Source organism: Coregonus clupeaformis, chromosome 27 (assembly GCF_020615455.1).
Source record: "Coregonus clupeaformis isolate EN_2021a chromosome 27, ASM2061545v1, whole genome shotgun sequence".
Classification (NCBI taxonomy): Eukaryota; Metazoa; Chordata; class Actinopteri; order Salmoniformes; family Salmonidae; genus Coregonus; species Coregonus clupeaformis.
The window spans coordinates 39722841-39745050 of record NC_059218.1 but is presented as its reverse complement, the minus strand read 5'-3'; the positions used below and the strand labels follow the sequence as shown (position 1 = coordinate 39745050).

Here is a 22210-nt window from a genome sequence, read left to right as displayed (position 1 = left end):
AGTCTCAGATCTGTCCACCATACTGTCTGAATACAGTCAATTCTTACAGTGGGTGATGTCATTACATTATAATAATAATATGCCATTTAGCAGACGCTTTTATCCAAAGCGACTTAGTCATGTGCGCATACATTTTTACGTATGGGTGGTCCCGGGGATCGAACCCACTACCCTGGCGTTACAAGCGCCATCCTCTACCAATTGAGCTACAGAGGACCATTGAGGTCATTAAGCTGTATACTATCCTGTTTGTAATGAGTCATGCCAGTATGTCTTACCTGGTGCAGTTTGAGGGACATGCGCACCCCGGGGGCCACCACCCTGTTGAGCAGGTCCATGTCTGCAAACACCCACTCATCCCTGGGAGAGGTGATGCGGAAGTCCCCCTTGAAGAGGGCGTGGAGGCCGTACAGGAAAGGCTCCAAGCTGACAGTCAGGGCACAAACACACAGTCACCTTTGGTATACAGTATCACAGAGGAAGAAATGCTCCCTTCAGTTAGAGAGCAGCCAGACAGAGGGTTTAGCCCTGGGTCTTACCTGGCAGACATGCTGTGGGAGGCTGTGCCCAGAGCCCTTCTCCCCAGGACACACAGGCCAAAACACAGGGTGACCAGAGGAGAGTCCCTCTCGCTCTCCTCCACCGGCTACAACACAAAACACACATGAAGCACGTCATGAAGTCAGTCTGCTGATGACACTAATGACATATGGGAAGTAATGGTCAAATCAACAACGTGTCACCTATTCAACAGTAACATGACAAGGGACACTGACCGTCTGCCGTCTGCTGTTGCAGTACTGGATCCAGTCCAGGTAGACCATACAGAAGGCGCTGGGGGTGACACCAGAGGCCCTGTGGTCGTAGTCTTCGTCTATGTTCAGGTTGAAGGTCGGGTCACTGTCCACGTAGGCAGGGCCTAGGCAGGGCCGCAGCGCCTCCTGCACCATCTCATTGGCCAGCCACTCCTCCAGTTTAGGAGAATGAGTGACGTAGTAGAGGATGCTCTGTGGCAGAGGAAACACATGTTACAGACCAGGCCACCTACTGTTCAAATAACATGCTACTGGATCTCATTTTACAGTTAACTGTAAGATCAGTGTGGATCATACCTTGACGTAGTAGGTAATGAGGATCTTGCGCAGGTCGAACACTTGCAGCATGGAGGCGGCGTTGTTGTCGCTGATGCTGTAGCCCTCCAGGACGTACTTAGTGGAGGCCACCTCCCAGGCCAGCCAGCGCTGGCCGAACGCTGCGTTGAAGGACAGCATGTGGGGCAGGTGACCTGGCTCACAGCAACAGCAGCCCTCGTCCTCCTCCACCCCCTCGGTGATGGCCTCCACCTCTCGCTGCTGGCAGTACGTACCTGGGAGAGAGACGGGGGGGATGAGGGAGAGAGACGGGGGGGATGAGGGAGAGAGACAGGGGGGATGAGGGAGAGAGACAGGGGGGATGAGGGAGAGAGACAGGGGGGATGAGGGAGAGAGACAGGGGGATGAGGGAGAGAGACAGGGGGGATGAGGGAGAGAGACAGGGGGATGAGGGAGAGAGACAGGGGGGATGAGGGAGAGAGACAGGGGGGGATGAGGGAGAGAGACAGGGGGGATGAGGGAGAGAGACAGGGGGATGAGGGAGAGAGACAGGGGGATGAGGGAGAGAGACAGGGGGATGAGGGAGAGAGACAGGGGGGATGAGGGAGAGAGACAGGGGGGATGAGGGAGAGAGACAGGGGGATGAGGGAGAGAGACAGGAGGATGAGGGAGAGAGACAGGGGGATGAGGGAGAGAGACAGGGGGGCAGGGGGGATGAGGGAGAGAGAACAACAGAATGAAAGAGAATAGGATACAGACAAGTCCAGAACACTATCTCATGTTCAAACCATTCAAGATTACCACACTGAACTCAGTTCCATAAAAATTCCTTCTATCCCAAACCCCTTCCCTCCCTCCCTCTCACAACCTCTCCCCCTGCCACCACCTCCCGCACCCTCTCTCCAACCATCTCACCACCTCCCTCCATGCTCACCCCTGAACTCCAGCCCCCTCAGCTGGAAGGTGACCAGGCCGTTGCCGATCTCGATGATGTGCACCAGGGCGTTGAGGTAGTCGGAGGCCAGGATGAAGCAGTCTCCCGTGGTGTAGTTTCCCCAGCGGCCCAACAACAGATCACCACACAGGCTGTGCTGCAGTGAGCGTGTCAGGTGCTCATAGAAGATAGAGTTCAGGTTGTTGTCGTCAGCACCTGGAAGAGAGGAGACCACAGGCATGAGAACAGAGTACTTTTAAAGAATGATGACTTGTGTTAGATGAGGGAAGGCTGTGGCGGTATTAGCTGACCTGGGTTGCGGTCCAACTGGGTGGCCAGTCGAGTGTTGGAGTGATCAACCCGCTTGGTGCTGGAAAGACATGTATGATAACTGGTTGACAGAGGCTCTAGCAACTCCTATACAGTGTACTACTGATGAGACAGGTGGTGGCTGTGTAAAAGGATAATGCAGTCAGCTAGCTTTCACTGCAACAGATCGATTTAGACGTAGCGTTAATCTCCTTAATCTGGTTAACATTGACCTCTTAACTGCAATAAAAGCACATCAACTGCTGGTGTCCGGGACAATGCCCAGGTCTGCTTGAGGTTACATCTCTACATCTCCCTGACTCTTGGAAAAGGGAAGCTCACTTGTAGTCTCTCTCCCAGAACTTGACAGGCCTGGTGTAGGAGGTGACGAACACAGCACTGCCCAGGACAGGGTTGAGGGGGGTGGAGAAGAGAGCAGAGAACACAGCCTGGACAAACAGCATGGCTGAGTCTGAGGAACAGAGGGGGTTAAGGAGCTCTGACAGACACCACTAACACACAGTGCAGCCAATGGACACAGCATTTAGTGTTCTTACACACTTTGTTTCACTGGCAAATTAGCAAGTGGGAGTGCAGAAAGACTACACCCTTGTTAAGTTCTAACAAAGAGTTTTCTACAGATCACAGTGCCAGTGTAGAGGGATACGGGGCACAGCGAAGGGCTGGGCAAAGGCGTGGAAGGCGGAGCCCCAGGTGATCTGCCAGGGAGCGATGTAGGTGAGGACAAAACGCAGCTTGTAGAGCAGGTCCCAGAGCTGTAAAGAGAAACCATACAATCCAATGTCAGCAATCAAACACCTCATGGAGTCCTTTTTTGCATAGCCAGAAAGGACTTAAGGTCTAGGGGGGTACCTTGCTGAAGAGGATCGACATGAGGTAGTAGTCGAGCAGGAAGGTCTCTGAGAAGTGTGGGTAGTCGAAGAGGAAGAAGAGGGCGGTGAAGCACAGCGTGACGTACTGCAGAGACGGGGAGCAGAATGACGAGCGCAGCAGCTTCATCCCCGCCAGAGAGATGAACAGAGCACGGCCACTGGAGGAGGGGGGGACGGAGAGAGAGAGGGGACGGAGAGAGAGGGGGGAAGGGAGAGGAGGGGACAGAGAGAGAGAGAGAGAGGAAGAGAGAGAGAGAGAGAGAGAGAGAGAGGAAGAGAGAGAGAGAGAGAGAGAGAGAGGAAGAGAGAGAGAGAGAGAGAGAGAGAGAGAGAGAGAGAGGGGAAGGAAGAGAGAGAGGGGAAGGAGAGAGAGAGAGAGAAGGGAAGGGAGAGGGAGAGAGAGAGGAAGGGAGAGAGAGAGGGGAAGGGGGAGAGAGAGAGGGGAAGGGAGAGAGAGGAGGGGACATTAAAATACATATGATGCAAATACAAAGCATATTCTCACTGAACTCTGATTGGACGGACAGAGGAATGGGATGAGATTCAGAAGAGGAGGGTGTATGTATGGTGGGGAGGTTGGTAGGGGATAGCTGGGTTGCTTACTAGATGTCCAGCTTCATTGGGTTCTGGCTGACAAGCTGGGCCTCTGTAGTGAGGGAGTTGAGCACCACCGCCGGGTAGATGAAATACTTCTCCACACACTGCAGCCACGCATACAGCTTCTCAAACCACATCAACTGGGCGGCATCTGGGAGGAACAGGGCACAGCAAACAATCAATGACAAACCTGAGGCTTTGACACAATTCTTACGGATGTGTGAATGTGAGTGAGTGAGTTTAGAGGGAGGTGGGTTGCTACTCACCGCGGACCTCAAACTGGCTGTACTCTCGGGAGCGAAGCACTGGGTGGGCCAGGCAGAACCAGGGCAGCTGCTTGCGGAGCTGAGGCAGCAGGTAGTGTGTGATGAAGCCCACCACCCCGGCCACTATGTACAGGACGTAACTTAGAGCAGGCTGCAGGGGAGAGGAAGAACAGGTGGTCTCAGAGATCACACACTCACACTGGAGAGTGCCATAACCAATCAAAAGGACTCCCTCTATACATTGAAACATCCTATCTCTTCTTCCATCTCTGGTCGAACAGGTGTTGACTGACCTGCAGAGCGATGAAGACAGTGCTGGCACTGATGGCAAACGTGATGACAGCCATGAGAGGACACATGACCAGGTCAGAGTGGAAAATCTCTTTCTGTAAAACACACAGAGACGGAAAGGGTTTTTAAAACTCTGAAAACCAAGAGCAGGGCCTTGGTATGCATCCCAAATGGGCCTTTGTCAATAGTAGTGCACTACATAGTGAATATGGAGCCATTTGGGATGCATCCTTGATCTTACCACAGAGTTGCGTAGTTTCTCAGGCAGGGGGTCTTTGATCTCCAGAGGAGGCTCCTCAGGGGTCCGACCCTCCAGCTCAGGAAAGAACTTGGAGCGGACCAGAGACCTAGAGCAAAACACATGCAGGGAGAAGTTCAACTTGAGAGAAAGGGGATGGAGTAGTTGTTCAAATGATAGCTAGGATCTGGGAATGTTAGCTACAGTGCATTCGCAAACATTTCTAAAAACCTGTTTCGCTTTGTCATTATGGGGTATTGTGCGTAGATTGATGAGGGGAAAAAAACAATTTAGTCAATTTTAGAACAAGGCTGTAACGTAACAAAATGTGGAAAAAGTCAAGGGGTCTGAATACTTTCCGAAGGCGCTGTAGATGTACTAAAAGGTACCACTAGGTATATATTTCTTGGTTATCATCATGTTAATGTTCATCTTTGCAGAGGTGTGTTCTCATTAACCAGACAGACCATTAACCAGAGGTACACTGACCACAGGATGATGGGGTCACTGCTTTGGCGGCTCAGGTGGTAGGAGCAGGCTAGGAGTAGACCACAGAACACAGAGAACAGTACTGGCACATGGGGATGTTCCCAGGGAGCAATGATAGCACCGAGGCAGAATCCATAGAGCAGCACGGTCACCAACACACTGCGTAAGAGGCTGTACAGGGAAGACAGGGGGCTGGTGGTGGCTGTGGAGAGGGACCCACACACAACAAGGTCAACAGGCATCACTCAACAAATAACAGTATGTTGTGCGTAACTGTGAATGTTATGGAACCGTCTTACCCGTTCCCCCAAAAATGTGCATGTCGACCTGCTCCAGAAGACACATGAGGAAGGTGTTGACCTGAGGTAAAAGCCCAAACAGGAAAATGATGGGGAAACACAAGGCGAACACTGGGGGGAAGAAAGAGATAGAGAGGGAGAAAGTGTGTGAGTGGGTCTGTTGGTCACAATACAAGACAAAAGACATCTGCAAAAGCACACAGCTAGAAGTGTCTAACTCTGACTGACCTATGAGCACGTCCCTGGCACAGAGCAGGAAGTGAGTGGAGAAGAAGGTGACACCGTAGAGGGAGAAGGGCTGCAGGTTGCCCGAGCGCCCAGCCAGGTCAAACACCCAGACGAGAGCACAGCACAGGCAGAAGTAGACGGGCCGACTGTACACAATGATCCAGTTATGGCCCTGATGGGTTAGACCAGACAGTCATCAGGTTGTGTCAGCAAAACAAGAATCAACAATGGAACGGTTACAAACTTGATAATGACCAAGACAGATGTTTGGATGACATCTACCTACATGCATTGGGGAGGCTGCATCTGGTTGAACACTCTGAGGAAGGAGAAACCAGAGTGTCAGTTCAGACATTTTAACACATTACTTTAGTCTATAACAGTTTTAACAACTAAAATGCATCGGCAGTTGATGAACAATTCAACCAGACACCTGAATTAATATTTTAAAGGGTATAGGAATTGAATAAGACTTGAATCGTGTACCTTTAGTAGTGAGTACTGACAGCTGGCGATGACCAGGCAGAACTGGAAGACCCAGATGTCCCTGAAGAAACCCTGCAAGAGCAGCAGGAACCCCAGGAAAGCCACCATGCTGGCCAGCGCCACCGCAAACACATTCTCCCCTACACCACGGTTCCTACAGGAGACACACAATGGAAGATACAGTAGGAGGTAATTTATACTGTCCAGGGTTGCAAAACTCCATTAACTTTACCAACATTCCCAAGTTTTGAAACCCTAACACTGTCCCTCCACAGTATAGACCTCTAACGGAACTATGGCTTTCTCCTCAATACGGATGACAAACATTGGGTGATATTACCACTGTGATAAACTAGCTAGCTGCTGTGCCTCATTGGGTGATATTACCACTGTGATAAACTAGCTAGCTGCTGTGCTTCATTGGGTGATATTACCACTGAGATAAACTAGCTAGCTGCTGTGCCTCATTGGGTGATATTACCACTGTGATAAACTAGCTAGCTGCTGTGCCTCATTGGGTGATATTACCACTGTGATAAACTAGCTAGCTGCTGTGCCTCATTGGGTGATATTACCACTGTGATAAACTAGCTAGCTAGCTGCTGTATCTCACCTGTCCAGCAGTGCCAGCAGGGCCAGACGGTCATAGCGCACCCTCAGCCACTTGCCTGGCAGCACCCAGAAACGGTAGTACTGTTTTGGCTTGGACTTCTCTTCGATCATCAGCGTGTTCTCCTGGGACTCATGCAGAGACTCATGGTCCAGGTCAAACTAGAGACAGAGGCGGGACTTTGAGTCAAATATCATGCATATTCTACAAAAACAAAAGCCATATTTACAGGGATATACAAGAAATGTCCAGAGGGTTGATTTGTCTAAAATACATGATACGCTGCTGAAACGAATTCTAATGGTGTCTCACCTCTGGCATCTCTGACATCTCCAGGGGCACCCTGCGCACCTGCATGCCCTGCAAAACCACAGGCCTGGGCTGGAGCACGGTGAGCACCGGGGCCCCCTCCTGGACATCAGTGGAGGTGAAGCTGGAGGATTGGGACTGTCTTTCCCGCTCCCTGAGAGGAGAAGAAGAGGGAGGGGCTCAGACATGAAGAAGAGGGTGGGGCTCAGACATTATATCAATATCAGTTTCAAACAACGAGCCTAAGGCTCATCAGAGAGAGACACTTACACCACTGGGTCCTCAAAACCGCCTCCAGCAGGTCCAAACGTGTACGATCTCTTCACTCCTGAAAAAACATCAGCAATGAATGGAGAGCATCCACTACAGTGTAAACTGGGACAGAATCACCCCCCAACTCGTCCCTTCCCTAAAGCTAGCCCCAGTCTAACATCACCACACACTCACCACCCTCGTCATAGAAGTAGTGCACAGCCCCCTCTGTGGTGTCGTCGAAGGTAGAGGCCTCGTGGACCCCCCCGCGGGGCAGCAGCAGTGAGGTGGCAAACTGTAAGGCAGAGGGCAGGGTCCGGGTCCGCGAATGTGAGGAGGTACGGGCACGCTGGAGGTCCTGGAGACTACAGGAAGACACAGGAGATGGGCTTTATGTAGCATGGACATACGGAGGTGATTGGCATAAGGGACATGGCTAGAACGAATGGTGTGGAAGTGTTACACTGGACCAACCTGGGTGGGGAGCCCATGGTAGAGGGGGGTGGTGTGGGGTTGCTCCCCGCGTTGTGTCTCCTGCGGATGGCCTGGGTCCTCTTCACACTGCTCACTGAGTCCCGCTTGCCCCCCTCCTCTGGGGCCAGAGCTGAGGGCAGCATATATTCACATTAGTACCAGGATGTACATTTCAGATGTTGAGTTCTAGAAATACCAACATGGCCCTGATTAATCTAGTAAATACAGCAAACAATCTATCTTTAAATTACATTAGTCATTTAGCAGGCGTTCTTATCCAGAGCGACATACAGTTAGTGCATTCATCTTAAGATAGCTAGGTGAGACAACCATATATACAGTGAGGGAAAAAGGTATTTGATCCCCTGCTGATTTTGTAAGTTTGCCCACTGACAAAGAAATGATCAGTCTATAATTTTAATGGTAGGTTTATTTGAACAGTGAGAGACAGAATAACAACAACAAAAACAAGAAAATCGCATGTCAAAAATGTTATAAATTGATTTGCATTTTAATGAGGGAAATAAGTATTTGACCCCCTCTCAATCAGAAAGATTTCTGGCTCCCAGGTGTCTTTTATACAGGTAACGAGCTGAGATTAGGAGCACACTCTTAAAGGGAGTGCTCCTAATCTCAGTTTGTTACCTGCATAAAAGACACCTGTCCACAGAAGCAATCAATCAATCAGATTCCAAACTCTCCACCATGGCCAAGGCCAAAGAGCTCTCCAAGGATGTCAGGGACAAGATTGTAGACCTACACAAGGCTGGAATGGGCTACAAGACCATCGCCAAGCAGCTTGGTGAGAAGGTGACAACAGTTGGCGCGATTATTATTATTATTATTATTTTTTTTTTTTTTTTTTGGGGGAATGGATCAGCTTAATATTGCAGATAGATTGTATCTTCTATCAATGTAATTGTCTGCATCACTTCCAATCCCCCATGTTTTTTTTTTTTTTTTTTTTTTTTTTTATATATATATATTTTTTTTATATATATACTCCCCTTTATTACTTTTCAACCCCACCATCCTTTCCCTACTTGGAGTAAATTAGTGAACAACAATTCCCAGGCCTCTACTTCCGGTCTATACTTACTATCTACACCTTATGGACACAGTTAATTTTACAATAATTCTATTATATATATACATATATATATACATATACATACATACATACATACATACATACATATCATTATTATTATTATTATTATTATTTATTTATTTTTTGCTCCTGAACTACTTCTACTCTCAACCTCTCCGATCGTTTCATGATGTCCATCCGGTTTGCTTCTATATGCCATATCTTTCTAACTGTGCTCTTTCCCAAAAGCTCCCAACATACAGCCTATATACTTATTATGGACACAGTATGCTTTACATTATTAGCTATCTTTGTTATTATTTGTTGTTATTTGTTATTAGTCCCATCCTTCAACTCTATTCAATACCTCCCATCTATCTCTTAACACCATCCATATCGGATTTCTATTTGCCATATATATTTCAACCGTACTGTGATGTTTTACAAAAGTTCTGAACCTTTCTATTCTCATTGCTTCTACAGATTGAGAGTTAAAAATAAACAGCTTTGCTAAAAGTATTATTATATTATTGATTGATTGACTATGGCTTTTCAGATCACCCAGTAATGCTATCTGCAAGGTTAGTTCCAGGTAAATATTGCAATCCTTTAGCCATTCCTGGACCAGTGTCCAAAAACAAGCTACAAATGGACAGAACCAAAACAAATGGTCCAATGATTCCGTCTCTTCACAGCAAAATCTGCAGAGCTGGGAGGATTGTATCCCCCATATAAATAACATTCTATTGGTAGCAAGGATTTTATATAATAATTTAAATTGAAAGATTCTAATTTTTTGAATCCGGTGTCGCTTTTGCGTGTCAGTTCATAAACACTATGCCATGGGATCGGTACATCAAAGATCTCTTCCCAACTATTTTGCAATCTATATGGGACGGCTGTCAATCCTTTGGTCCTTAAGTGAAACTGATATATTTTTTTATTTATCACAGTTTTCCTTAACCAATTATGTTCTTTAATGCAAGGCCGACAGACAAGTTCCTTACTTTCTCCCCCTTCCACTTTCCTCTTCCATTTTTGCGGTAAAGCTGCCATTATTTGGTTGTAATTTTGGGTAGAGCAGACATTTCCATATGTTTTTGTTAGCTGCATGTGCGTCATAACTCCACCAGTCCTACCGATGATATCATTTACAAAGATTATACCTTTTTTAAACATTCTGTCAAAAAATAAAGGTTTTTTGTCAATTAGTATATTTGAATTTAACCACAATATTTGTTGCATTATTTGTTCTGTCGTTTCTGGAGGATTAAATTGAAATTGCAACCAACTTTCTATGGCTTGTTTTAGAAATAGTGACATTTGGGAGATTATTTCCTTTTCAAATAACTGAAAGTGTGAGGTTGTAATCTGAATAAAGGGAAAAAGGCCTTTCTTGAACATTGGGTGAGACAATCTTACTAATTTGCTTGAGAACCAGTTCGGATTTAAGTATAACTTTTGTAAGACTGAAGCTTTTAGTGATAGGTCTAATGCTTTAATATTTAATAATTTCTGTCCTCCGAATTCATATTCATTATATAAATATGCTCTTTTAATTTTGTCTGGCTTGCCGTTCCAAATAAAATTGAATATTTTTTTCTCATATAATTTAAAAAACTGTTCGCTAGGCGTAGGCAAGACCATAAGCAAATAGGTAAACTGTGATAATACTAATGAGTTAATCAGGGTGATTTTTCCACAAATTGACAGGTATTTTCCTTTCCATGGTAGTAAGATCTTATCTATTTTTGCTAATTTTCTATTAAAATTTATTGAAGTGAGATCATTTATTTCCTTTGGGATATGTATTCCGAGTATATCCACATCACCATCAGACCATTTTATTGGTAAACTACATGGTAATGTAAAAATTGTATTTTTTAGTGATCCAATACGTAATATAGTACATTTGTCATAATTTGGTTGTAATCCAGAGAGGTTAGAAAATGTATCTAGATCCTCTATGAGGCTGTGGAGGGATTCTAGTTGTGGATTTTAAAAAAAACATGAATCATCAGCGTACAATGACACCTTTGTTTTTAAGGTCTTTATTTCTAATCCTCTGATATTATTATTAGATCTGATTTTAATCGCTAACATCTCGATGGCCACAATAAATAGATATGCCGATAGTGGACAACCTTGTTTCACTCCTCTTGACAGTTTAAAACTTTCAGAGAAATAGCCATTATTTACTATTTTACACCTAGGGTTACTATACATGATTTTGACCCATTTTATAAGAGATTCTCCAAAATTGAAATGCTCCAGGCATTTATATATAAACCCCAGTCGAACTTTATCAAATGCCTTTTTCAAAGTCTGCTATGAATAGCAGGCCTGGTTTCCCCATATTTTCCATAGTGTTCTAATGTTTCCAATACTTGCCTTATATTATCTCCAATGTATCTTCCATGTAAAAAACCTGTCTGATTAGAATGAATAATATCCGGCAATACCTTTTTAATTCTATGCGCTATACATTTTGCTAGGATTTTTGCATCACAACACTGAAGTGTAAGGGGCCTCCAATTTTGTAAATGGACTGGATCTTTATATTTTCCACTTGTATCCTGTTTCAGTAATAATGAGATCAGTCCTTCTTCTTGAGTGTCAGATAATCTACCATTTACATAGGAGTGGTTAAAACATGCTAATAACGGTCCTCTTAGTATATCAAAAAAGGTTTGGTATACCTCGACTGGTATGCCATCCAACCCTGGAGTTTTCCCAGACTTAAAGTCTTTAATTGCATCCAGAAGTTCCTCCTCTGTAATTTCACCTTCACATGAGTCTTTCTGTGTGGCTGTTAATTTGACATTATCAATAGAAAAAAATCTCTACAATTAGCTTCAGTTAGAGGAGATGGAGGCGACTGAAAAGAAAACATATGCTTAAAGTACTTTGTTTCTTCCTTCAAAATGTCATTTGGTGAATCATGGGTGACTCCGTCAATTGTAACCAGTTTCATTAAGTTCTTTTTGGTAGCATTCCTATGTTGAAGATTAAAAAAGAATTTTGTGCATTTTTCCCCATATTCCATCCAGTTTGCTTTATTTTTATAATATGTTACACTTGATCTTTCTTGAATAAGTTTCTCCATTTCTTTTTGTTTTTCCTCTAATTTATTCTGAGCCTCTATGTTACAGTTTTTATTGCCATCTATCTGTTCTGTTAGACTTTCTATTTCCTTTCTTAGTATAAACTCTTTTGACCTAAATTGCTTTTGTTTTCGAGATGAGTACTGAATTGCATGGCCTCTAAAGGCACATTTAAAGGTGTCCCATACAATAAGGGGATTCGCTGTACCTATGTTATGTTGGAAAAAATCAGTTATAAATTCCTTTGTTCTAATTATAAATAAATTATCATCCAATAGGCTTTGATTAAATTTCCAATATCCTCGCCCACGTGGAAATTCAGTAAGAGTAATATATATGCCTATTACATGATGGTCTGACCGCATTCTGTCCCCTATCAACACTTTTTTACTTTTGGTGCCAACGAGAATGAGATAAGAAAGAAGTCAAGACGACTAGCTTGATTCAGTCTCCGCCATGTATATCTCACTAGATCAGTATATTTAAGCCTCCATATATCTACTAGTTCTAATGTATCCATGACATTCACAATTTCCTTAAGAGCATGTGGGTGATTGTTTGTGGTGTGATTTCCTTTACGGTCCATTGAGCTATTTAAAACAGTATTATAATCCCCCACCATAATAATATTGTCTTGAGTTGCTTGCAGGCTTGATAATTTATTATATATATTGTCAAAGAATTGTGGATCATCATTATTTGGTCCGTAAAGGTTAATGAGCCATATCTGTTTATGGTCCAATAACATATTTAAAATAATCCATCTACCTTGTGTATCTATTTGTACAATTTGCACATTTGGATCGAAATTACTATTAATTAATATCATCACCCCTTTTGAATTTCTTTGCCCATGGGAGAAGTATATTTCCCCCATTCTTTTTTCCACGCTACTTCATCTCGAATTGTTGAATGAGTTTCCTGTATACAATAGATATTATATTCCTTCTCTTTGAGCCATGTAAATATTGTTCTTCTTTTGTTATTATCAGCTAAGCCATTACAATTATAACTGGCTATACTTATTTCACCATACACCATAATGAGATACAAGTTTCAAGTCTATTTATCATTATATATGTTTGTAAATTTACCAATAAAAAAATAGCGTAATGATTGAGTGTCCATATAGCTGTACCGTGATATTTGCATTGCTACGGAGTAGCCCTTCAATTGTTCTCCACTAATTCCCCCGCTAAAGCCCCTTCCCATCCCAAGTTGAGCCGTCATCGCCGTGATCAGCATCCCACCCACGTCCCTCCGTATCCCTAAGGCCCCGAGAGGCCAGGACCCATCCATCGAAAACAGCACATAGTGCCACCCACAAAACAAAAGCAGGTCAACCGCCAAAAGCATTTCCAATGCTTTCACCTCTATATATATATATATCTATTTATTTATTTTTTAATTATGCATATCCTATTTTTCATCATTATCAATTAATATGCGTAATAATGTCGGCAGTTCACGCGTAGGATTCTAACATATAACCCGGATTGCCATTGTATTACATTTAATTCATTGACAAGTAATTATTATCCCAGCAAATAATTCCCGCGGTCCATCCCATACCCTCCCCCCAACATCCCCACCCCCCACAACAGACGTCAGACAAGCACACACGCACATACTCACATACTCCAACACACTCAACCCCTCCCCTCCACAGTCCACCATAAAAACAGATACTCAACAGCTGTTATATCCCAGAGCCCAACTCGAGAAATAACTTGATCTACGAGTGCAGATACAGTTAAAGCTGACTGAGAAAGCATGCAGATTGAGTAGAAATTGATAACAATGTGAGATTTGATTAATCTACTTAATCTATGTCCAGTCCTAGGTGATGGAGATCAGATCACCCTCTTCACCTGAGACACAAACACTCTGATCCCCTGTTTTAACCATTTTCCCAAGCATCTCCATGCGATCAGACCTTTGATTATTTTGTGCCACCTGGGCTACAATGATAAACCCCCTCTCTGATTGTCCGAGTGTGACCCCCTCCCCATGGGTTACTGCAGCCAGTGTTGCCAGCACTGCCACTACCTGGGTGGGCGTACCCCACCGGAATCCCCACCGGCTAGGTAAAAGGTCGTCAAGGTTCTCATTAGCAGCTTTGAGAATTTCCTTGTTTATTATGCTCTCCCATCAGGGGGCTCTGGCTTTGTATGACCAACCCTGCCAGGCAGGCTCAGAATCTTGAGGGGGCGGTGCTGCTCAAGTAGGTCTCTGACCGTATTTATTTCTCTGTTTAGGCTGCATATAGGCAATTCACAGCAGGTCCATAAAACAGATGGGAACTTCTCTTTGGTGTATAGGTCGCTCAGGTGGGTGTCAAGGTTATAGGGTTAGGGATCTTTCCATCATGATAGGACAATGGAAAATTAGATTAGATGTATACTATATTTAAAAATGTATATCCCTCATCCACACAAAATTGACAGCTCTCTCTCTGTACCCCTGCTCCCAGACCCCCGGTCGGCTCCGGGATATGCAACCATTTCCCCTCTCACTCATTTAACGCCGCACCTTTTCAAACACAAAAATGCATACCACATGGTTGACTGGGGAAGAAATGGGCCGAGCGTGCAAACGCACTCCGCATCCACATCTGCCGCAAGGGGGAAAGGACGCCAGAGAGAACACAGGACCAACCACAACAACCATCCGCCAAAACAACAAAAAAAAAAGCCATGTTCTAATTATTTGTATTTAAATATGTATTATTCTGCTTGTTATATCGTTTTATACAATACTATACTTACTATAAATGTCATTTAATATTACAATCCCTATCAGGTGCTCCAATATTTGACTCCTCTATTACCACTTAGAATAGCCATGGAGTAGTCTTTGTGTCTCTGAACATTTGGTTGTCAATATATAATTTATCCACCACTAATGCAACACGTTTCCCTTTTAATCTGTTTTCCTTGAAGATTGGATACAGAACTTTGCGCCTTTCTACAATCTCCCTCGGGAACTGATCATTCATGCCTATTTTTGTGCCAGCAAGTCTTTTTCCCAGGCGCGATTATTTCCAAATGGAAGAAACACAAAATAACTGTCAATCTCCCTCGGCCTGGGGCTCCATGCAAGATCTCACCTCGTGGAGTTGCAATGATCATGAGAACGGTGAGGAATCAGCCCAGAACTACACGGGAGGATCTTGTCAATGATCTCAAGGCAGCTGGGACCATAGTCACCAAGAAAACAATTGGTAACACACTACGCCATGAAGGACTGAAGTCCTGCAGCGCCCGCAAGGTCCCCCTGCTCAAGAAAGCACATATACAGGGCCGTCTGAAGTTTGCCAATGAACATCTGAATGATTCAGAGGAGAACTGGGTGAAAGTGTTGTGGTCTGATGAGACCAAAATGGAGCTCTGGCATCAACTCAACTCGCCGTGTTTGGAGGAGGAGCAATGCTGCCTATGACCCCAAGACACCATTCCCACCGTTTCCACCTCCATGTTTGACATAATGCTTTGGGGGTGTTTTTCTGCTAAGGGGACAGGACAACTTCACCGCATCAAAGGGACGATGGACGGGGCCATGTACCGTCAAATCTTGGGTGAGAACCTCCTTCCCTCAGCCAGGGCATTGAAAATGGGTCTGAAGAGAAGATGGGAGAAGATCTGCAAAGAGGAGTGGGACAAAATCCCTCCTGAGATATGTGCAAACCTGGTGGCCAACTACAAGAAACGTCTGACCTCTGTGATTGCCAACAAGGGTTTTGCCACCAAGTACTAAGTCATGTTTTGCAGAGGGGTCAAATACTTATTTCCCTCATTAAAATGCAAATCAATTTATAACATTTTTGACATGCGTTTTTCTGGATTCTTCTGTTGTTATTCTGTCTCTCACTGTTCAAATAAACCTGCCATTAAAATTATAGACTGATAATTTCTTTGTCAGTGGGCAAACGTTCAAAATCAGCAGGGGATCAAATACTTTTTTCCCTCACTGTAACAGTCGTAGTAAGTACATTTTTCCTCAATAAGGTAGTTATCAGCAAAGCCAGTACTAGTAGGAAAATAAAAGTTTGAGTGTAATTATTTTACAGTTTCACATTTCAGAGCTTTCCATCTTGAATGGGACTATCAGAGTAGGAGTGCTAATCTAGAATCAGTTTTGCCTTTTAGATTATAATGAATGGACAGGGGGGACCTGACCCTAGATCAGCACACTTTATGAATACAGGGCCAGAGTTCGAGTGAATAATATGTCTCACCTCCCCCCACAGCTCCCTCCTCCACCAGTTCCCCAGCCCTCCAGCCCGTCTGGTTGCCAGCCCAGGAGCCTCCCAGAGAGTCCAGGTGGTGGTGGTGAGTTCCAGGGAAGCCGTCTGTGTGGCTGGTCTGGGCCTCCAGGTCTGACTTGGAAATGGTGAGGGGTCGTGGGGCGGGGGTGGAGGAGGTCAGCATGGTGGAGGGCAGGACCACAGTGTTAGTGTGGCCCCCACCAGCACCATCCATACTGAGAACCCTGGCATGAGTCTTAGCACTAGCCGTGCTGGCTGACCTCTGTGGCCTCTGGGAGAGGGTGGGGCCAGACGTCTCAGACAACTCTCCTTCCCTGGGGATGGGCAGCTGGGTGGAGGAGGGGGGCGTGTTCGTAACACCAGCGTTAGCTAGGTCGGGGGAGTAGCAGGAGGTAGAGGAGCTTGAATCATCATCGTCAGAGCTGTAGTGTCTCTGGGAGCCCAGACTGGACCCGGCGCTCATGTCACTGCCGTCGTCCTCGTCACTGGAGTCCTCAAACAGGCTCTCGCTGTAGGTCTTAGCCCCCAGCCGGCTGCGCACTGGGATGTAGTCTCTGTGCTGTCCGTGGTTGTGGTGCCTCCTGTAGGAGCCACAGTCAAAGCTGCTGCTTCCCGCTCCACCTCGCTTGCGAGGGGCTTTCCTGCGGCCAGGCCGGTGGCCCACACTACTGCCACCGGTCCGCAGCAGCTTCAAGTCTTTGGGGCGCACCACCTGCTGGACCTGCAGAGAGGGCTGCTCAGAGTGCAGGAAGGGGATAGAGGAAACAGGAAGAGCAGGTTCAGAAGACACTAGACCCAGGGCCAGCCCTGACGGCACCGAGCTAGCCTGCCGCGGAGGGGGGAGGGGGGGAACGGGGACTGTCCTGTTCAGATCACATGCCTCTGAGTGCCCACTACTGGAGGGAGACAAGTCCTGGAGGGAGTGGGGATGTTGAATATCTGAGGGGACAGGTGGCAAATCCTCCCCTTCCACTAGTGTCTTATCAAGCCCCTGGCCCAGAGAGAGCTCTTTGGCAGGGGAGCGCAGTAGTTCGCTGTCCGACAGGTCGTCAGTATCACTGCCCCCCTGCAGTACTGACTCCTCTGCTGGCTCTAGGGTACTGGTGCCCAGGGCTTGGGCAGAGGTTGGGGTCCCTGAGTCTATGTTCCGTGGCAGGCTGAGTGAAGGGCTCTCCAGCTGGGTGGAGTCAGTCTTCTCACTGCGGTAGCTGCTGACTGTGCTGCGGGTCTCGCGGTCCGTGGTCGCTCCGCCCCCGCTGAAGCAGCTGTCTGTGGAGCCGCCAGTCATGGCCACCCCACTGCGGCTGCCTGGGTGCTCTGTTCCTGGGGCGAAGGCCACGGGGTCAAGGCCCAGCCCAAGCAGGTTCTCACTCAGCTCCTCACTCAGACTGCTCTTTATGAGGGGGCTGATGGGAGCGTCCCCCAGGCTCCCTGACTCAGCAGAGGGGCCCAGGGGGGAGTAGGTCTCGTCAGGACTATGCTGGGAAAGCTGCTCCAGCATCCCCTCAATCTCCTCCAACTGGCCTTTCTCTCCTCCGTCTTCCTGACTGGAGGGGGAGGGGGGGATGGAGATGCACATCCCAGGTTGTAAGCTACCAAATACCCCTGCTATCCCTGTTCCCACTCCCCTTAGACCAGGGAACTCTCCCCCAACAGCAGCAGCCAAGCAGGACGGGTCCATGTTGGCAACATCTGTAAGTGAAAGACCAAACTTAGTACACACATACCAAAGCAAAGACCAACATGGACAAAAGATGAGATGCCTATTTGCAGTGTAATGCTATGCTTACGGATGGGGTCCTGGGAGCTGTGGCAGAAGATCTCCCTGCGAGCTGACGTGACAATCAAGTTATTGCTGCCTTCCTCTCGCATCAGATCCTTGATATCTGAGAACAGAAGAAGTAGTCCCTAAATTAGACTGCTAACCATGTTGGACAAAAATCTACTCATCCCTCAGTCAGAACAGCTTTACCAACCACAACACTGAGGTTAGAGTGGGGTTAGATTATATATACTATACCCTTGGAGACTCCACTGTCATCAAGCTGGGGCAAAAACTCCTGAGGAAAAAAACAAAACATTTGTTAGATTAAGAATGAATATCATAGGAATATAAATAATTTGCATGGGAATACAATCGATTAAACAACCCAATAATGTAATGTTCCTGCATGAAGTGTGCAGTTTACTGCATGGAAATAAGTTAATTTAGGCACTAAATTATCTCCATATACACTTCCATTATTTATTTATTTTACTGGTACCAGGGACCTTCAGACGAGTCTTGTGAGTGTCCTAGAGCAAAATCGCGTGTAGCCCAAACAGTTGGGACGCTACAGACAGAAGTTGGCAGAAGAGGTTGTACCGACTTCAGACCAGTCTTGTGAGCATTCTAGAGCAAAACGGAGAACACCATCATGTTCATGAGAGTCTCATCTTTCAATAGAGTGGCCAAACTGTTCAAAGACAGATTTTCGGGATGTCTCATGGTCTGACAAACCCCGCTCTAGCTCTGCCACCTTTCACCGCAGATGCTGAAGGGCGATATCGGTGGATTGAGACAGCCCATGCAAAAAAACATATCTCTAGCTTTAACAGACCGATTTTGATGGGGATTTTTTTATTATTATGTTAATTAGATTTCCGCAGGGGCACGGAAATGGTAGGCTAAGGCTTAAGAGAATATGTCTGTGTGCTGTGTAAATGCAAGGCAGTCCTCACCGACACCTGGTTGAGTCCAAACAGAGTGTGCTGGGAGCTGCAGCGAACTGGAGGTGTTGAGTTGACCTTTCTGAACACAGTCATCTCCACACCAACATTACTGTCCCTGAGATGGGAGCACACATACCAGCATGAAAAAACATAATACTAAAATCTGTCCCCAATCATGTGAAATAACAGCCCTCAAAGTATCAACACAAAAGAGCCTCTTCACTCGGATGTACATAGAATAACATCTTGTTTTTTTTTACAAAGATTGACAAGAAATTATCCATTAGGATATGGAAATCTCCTTCAGTACCAATGCTGGTTCCCGTCGTGGCCTCCTGACCCATCATCCCCCTCTTGTAGCCGTGGGACGTCGGTTATGAGCGACGCCTGCCTCTTCTCCACTATCTCCCCCAGGTCGAACATGGCATGGAGGTGGAAGTTCACTGCCTTTATGGCTGTGAAGAAGGCCACCACCACAGCACAGTACACAGCTGCCACAACCAGGCTGGGGGGGAGAGACTGGACGGGATGACCAGAGGGGAGAATAAATAGTGAGCAGAGCTAGGAATAAAAGTAGGCTAGCCCATGATAAGGGTACTGAAACAACACCCTTAACTCAATGCCAGTAAAAGAACCAGAACACAAACGCTTCACCTAGATAGGCAGGCACATGGAAATATTGGACATCATATTACAGACAAGGAAGGACCACAAAGATGACAGACATTACAGCTTGAGAGGAGATAACAAGCCTGGTTTACAGGCAGCACTCTTCACTAGAGCAAATACTAACATGTGTAAACAAAAGCTCAAACATTAAGGTAAAGAGAAGCAATAGGACGTCAAGTGTGGAAGAAAATACTGTATTGAATTAATACCAAGGGAAAATGGTAATCTCCTACTCTGTTCCCAACATGGTTCTGCTCCTCTGTTCTATGATAAAACCAGTTCTCATTTTATATGAATAGTGGCCGTCTGATATATGTTTATTAGTGCAGCATGTAAAAAGTGCCTGACTAACTTTAGATCCAGTTAAAAGAGAATTCCTAGAGAAAAGGAATTCTTCCACCCTTTATCTACAGAAATAACAAAATGGTCCCCTCCATGAATCCTCACCATGTAAAGCAGGAAAGGGACGGCCAGGAGAAAGATCCAGAGGTACAGGTGGAAGCAGTTGGAGAACGTGCTCTGGTGGGGGTCCACATACCAGCCTCCTGTGAGTGAAGCCCACACCCCCTGCCGCAGTATCTGAAGAGCTTGGGAACCCATCGTCCCCCTAAGAGCAGCCAACCCAGGGTTGCAAGGCTTCCTCTAAGGCTGGACCTCCTAATGGCACAGTTGTAGCCACGCTGTCACGTGTCTACAATGGCACTTCCATTGAGGATGACAAGTTAACGAGACAGTTCTCTTCACTTTCTGGTTTATAATCCTTAGTGTATCTCAAGGGAGTCCGTGCATGCTCTTTTTCAGGACTGGGCTGCTTTGCGGTGTAGTTCTTGCAAAAAAGTAATCCTTGCTTTGTTATCTGGAGATTGACTTTTTGGCACACTGGTGATGACCCACTGCCTAAATAACATTCATTTGGAAGAAAAATCACAACTGCTTTGGTTGGTTTCTTCACACATTTCGAGTCACACTTCAGTAACTTTAAAGTCGTTTCTGATAACATCATTCAGAGCGAGACACTGTAGTACACCTGTCTAATGTCACAGAGAATCTTAATAATGCTCATCTTCTACTCAGATGGAGCTGTAACTGGGTTGGACTGTTTCAACTTCAGTGACCAAGTGTAAATTCTTCATACATGTATTTGGGGTGCTCAACCTCATGAGATCTGAATCTTTGTGAATCCTGAGAGACTATCAGAATAAACATCTGCAAAGACACTCCATAGATATGTATGCTAGCTACTAACATAATCCATCTGAATCCGCCAATGCAGACAGCTAGCTACCTATTAGTTAGGTCTATTAACTTGTTTATAAGCCAGCTACCTAGGAATCCTATTTTTCATGAATCCCTCTGTATAGTTTCAAGGTCAACACTACTCCCACTATCATGTCACCTAGTTAGTGATTGATAGACAATCTAACGTAACGTTACTGTTGTCCATATAGTTAGCTGGCTGGCTAGGTAATGCTAGCTAGCAGTTGCCTACATGTTATTCTAGCTGGCCATCACAATTTCATTCAGACGTAATTTGCCAACCAATGCACTTCACCAGCAGACATAAATTAGCAAACTACTTAGCTAGCTGATTTGTCAACAGAAAAAACTTGCCCGTTTGTATCTTATAATCAACTAGTTAGCTATAGCTAGTTGGCTATCTGCACGAACCATTGCTACTTAACTAACGTTAACTAGCTAGCTAGTTACTAACGTCATGCTTCCAAAACAAGACATCAACTTGTAATTTCGAGATAATATTTATAAACAATGCATTATAATGTGTTGGATTAAACCAAATCGCTGACATACGAGTTTTGGCAGCAATCACATCATGAAAGATCCCCACTACGAACAGAAACGAGCTACTAGTATTTCAGTTTGCAAACAGGAACGCTCGATTAGCATGCTAGCTAGGCCACATAAAAATAAAACAGCCAACGCCATCTATCAGAATTGAGACTGCGTGTTTGGCTAGATAGCGAGTTAAAATAAGTTGGTAACCTATCGTGATAGCTATATTACATTGTTTGTAAACGATTCCCTTAGCTAAATCAACGCTGCCCAGATTTGCCTCTTCTCTTCCGTGTTGAGCAGTAGTGTATACGTTCGCTAAAGAATCTATGCTTTTTCCTTACCACCGCGGGTTGCTAGCAAGCTAGCTTACAACAGTTGGCTATCAATATTGTTTTCAGATGATGATGGTCTTTCTTCTTTTGAAAGACACAGTGAATATATATTTGTTGGTTAAGAGAAACTGGCAGTTTGTACAGATTTGCATCATTGCCCTTATCATGTGTTCGCTGGTTAGTTAGCTTTAAACAGCTCCTCGTCGTTAGCGCGGCTGCTACAATGTTTCGCTCATTCACACCGGAAGCAAACACCCACCATTCCAGTCAAAGATGGTGGATAACCAAAGATAGTTCACTCAGGTCGTTTACCATTGAAAAAATGTTCAATTCCGGTTTACTTAACGGGGTGGGTCTCCAATAGACACCAATGCAATAGCAGCTGGGTCTGGTCTACTTTCATTGAACCAGAAAAAACTGCGAGTGTGGTGTCTCGCTTCCTCTTCCGTCTCTGCAACAGTGTCTTCAAAGACAGT

The 22210-nt window shown here is 45.5% G+C and overlaps 1 protein-coding gene across 1 annotated transcript in view; it reads right to left on the bottom strand.

Moving 5' to 3' along the window:
- Positions 1 to 21960, bottom strand: part of LOC121542095 (pecanex-like protein 3) — a 30022-nt gene extending 8062 nt beyond the window's left edge. The window contains exons 1-29 of the mRNA XM_041851551.2: positions 20056 to 21960; positions 19250 to 19458; positions 18949 to 19054; positions 18248 to 18287; positions 18018 to 18113; positions 16198 to 17919; positions 7767 to 7896; positions 7488 to 7657; positions 7311 to 7368; positions 7044 to 7194; positions 6735 to 6892; positions 6122 to 6275; positions 5922 to 5954; positions 5636 to 5807; positions 5408 to 5518; positions 5109 to 5310; positions 4623 to 4728; positions 4384 to 4476; positions 4091 to 4241; positions 3831 to 3975; positions 3208 to 3385; positions 3002 to 3110; positions 2677 to 2806; positions 2337 to 2395; positions 2026 to 2241; positions 1113 to 1366; positions 777 to 1007; positions 540 to 646; positions 279 to 426 (exon numbers count right to left, since the gene is read on the bottom strand). Of these exons, the coding sequence (XP_041707485.2) occupies positions 279 to 426; positions 540 to 646; positions 777 to 1007; positions 1113 to 1366; positions 2026 to 2241; positions 2337 to 2395; positions 2677 to 2806; positions 3002 to 3110; positions 3208 to 3385; positions 3831 to 3975; positions 4091 to 4241; positions 4384 to 4476; positions 4623 to 4728; positions 5109 to 5310; positions 5408 to 5518; positions 5636 to 5807; positions 5922 to 5954; positions 6122 to 6275; positions 6735 to 6892; positions 7044 to 7194; positions 7311 to 7368; positions 7488 to 7657; positions 7767 to 7896; positions 16198 to 17919; positions 18018 to 18113; positions 18248 to 18287; positions 18949 to 19054; positions 19250 to 19458; positions 20056 to 20208 (5592 nt within the window). The 5' untranslated portion in view covers positions 20209 to 21960. The remainder of the gene's footprint in view (positions 1 to 278; positions 427 to 539; positions 647 to 776; positions 1008 to 1112; positions 1367 to 2025; positions 2242 to 2336; positions 2396 to 2676; positions 2807 to 3001; positions 3111 to 3207; positions 3386 to 3830; positions 3976 to 4090; positions 4242 to 4383; positions 4477 to 4622; positions 4729 to 5108; positions 5311 to 5407; positions 5519 to 5635; positions 5808 to 5921; positions 5955 to 6121; positions 6276 to 6734; positions 6893 to 7043; positions 7195 to 7310; positions 7369 to 7487; positions 7658 to 7766; positions 7897 to 16197; positions 17920 to 18017; positions 18114 to 18247; positions 18288 to 18948; positions 19055 to 19249; positions 19459 to 20055) is intronic.
- Between the last annotated feature and the right edge of the window lie 250 nt (positions 21961 to 22210).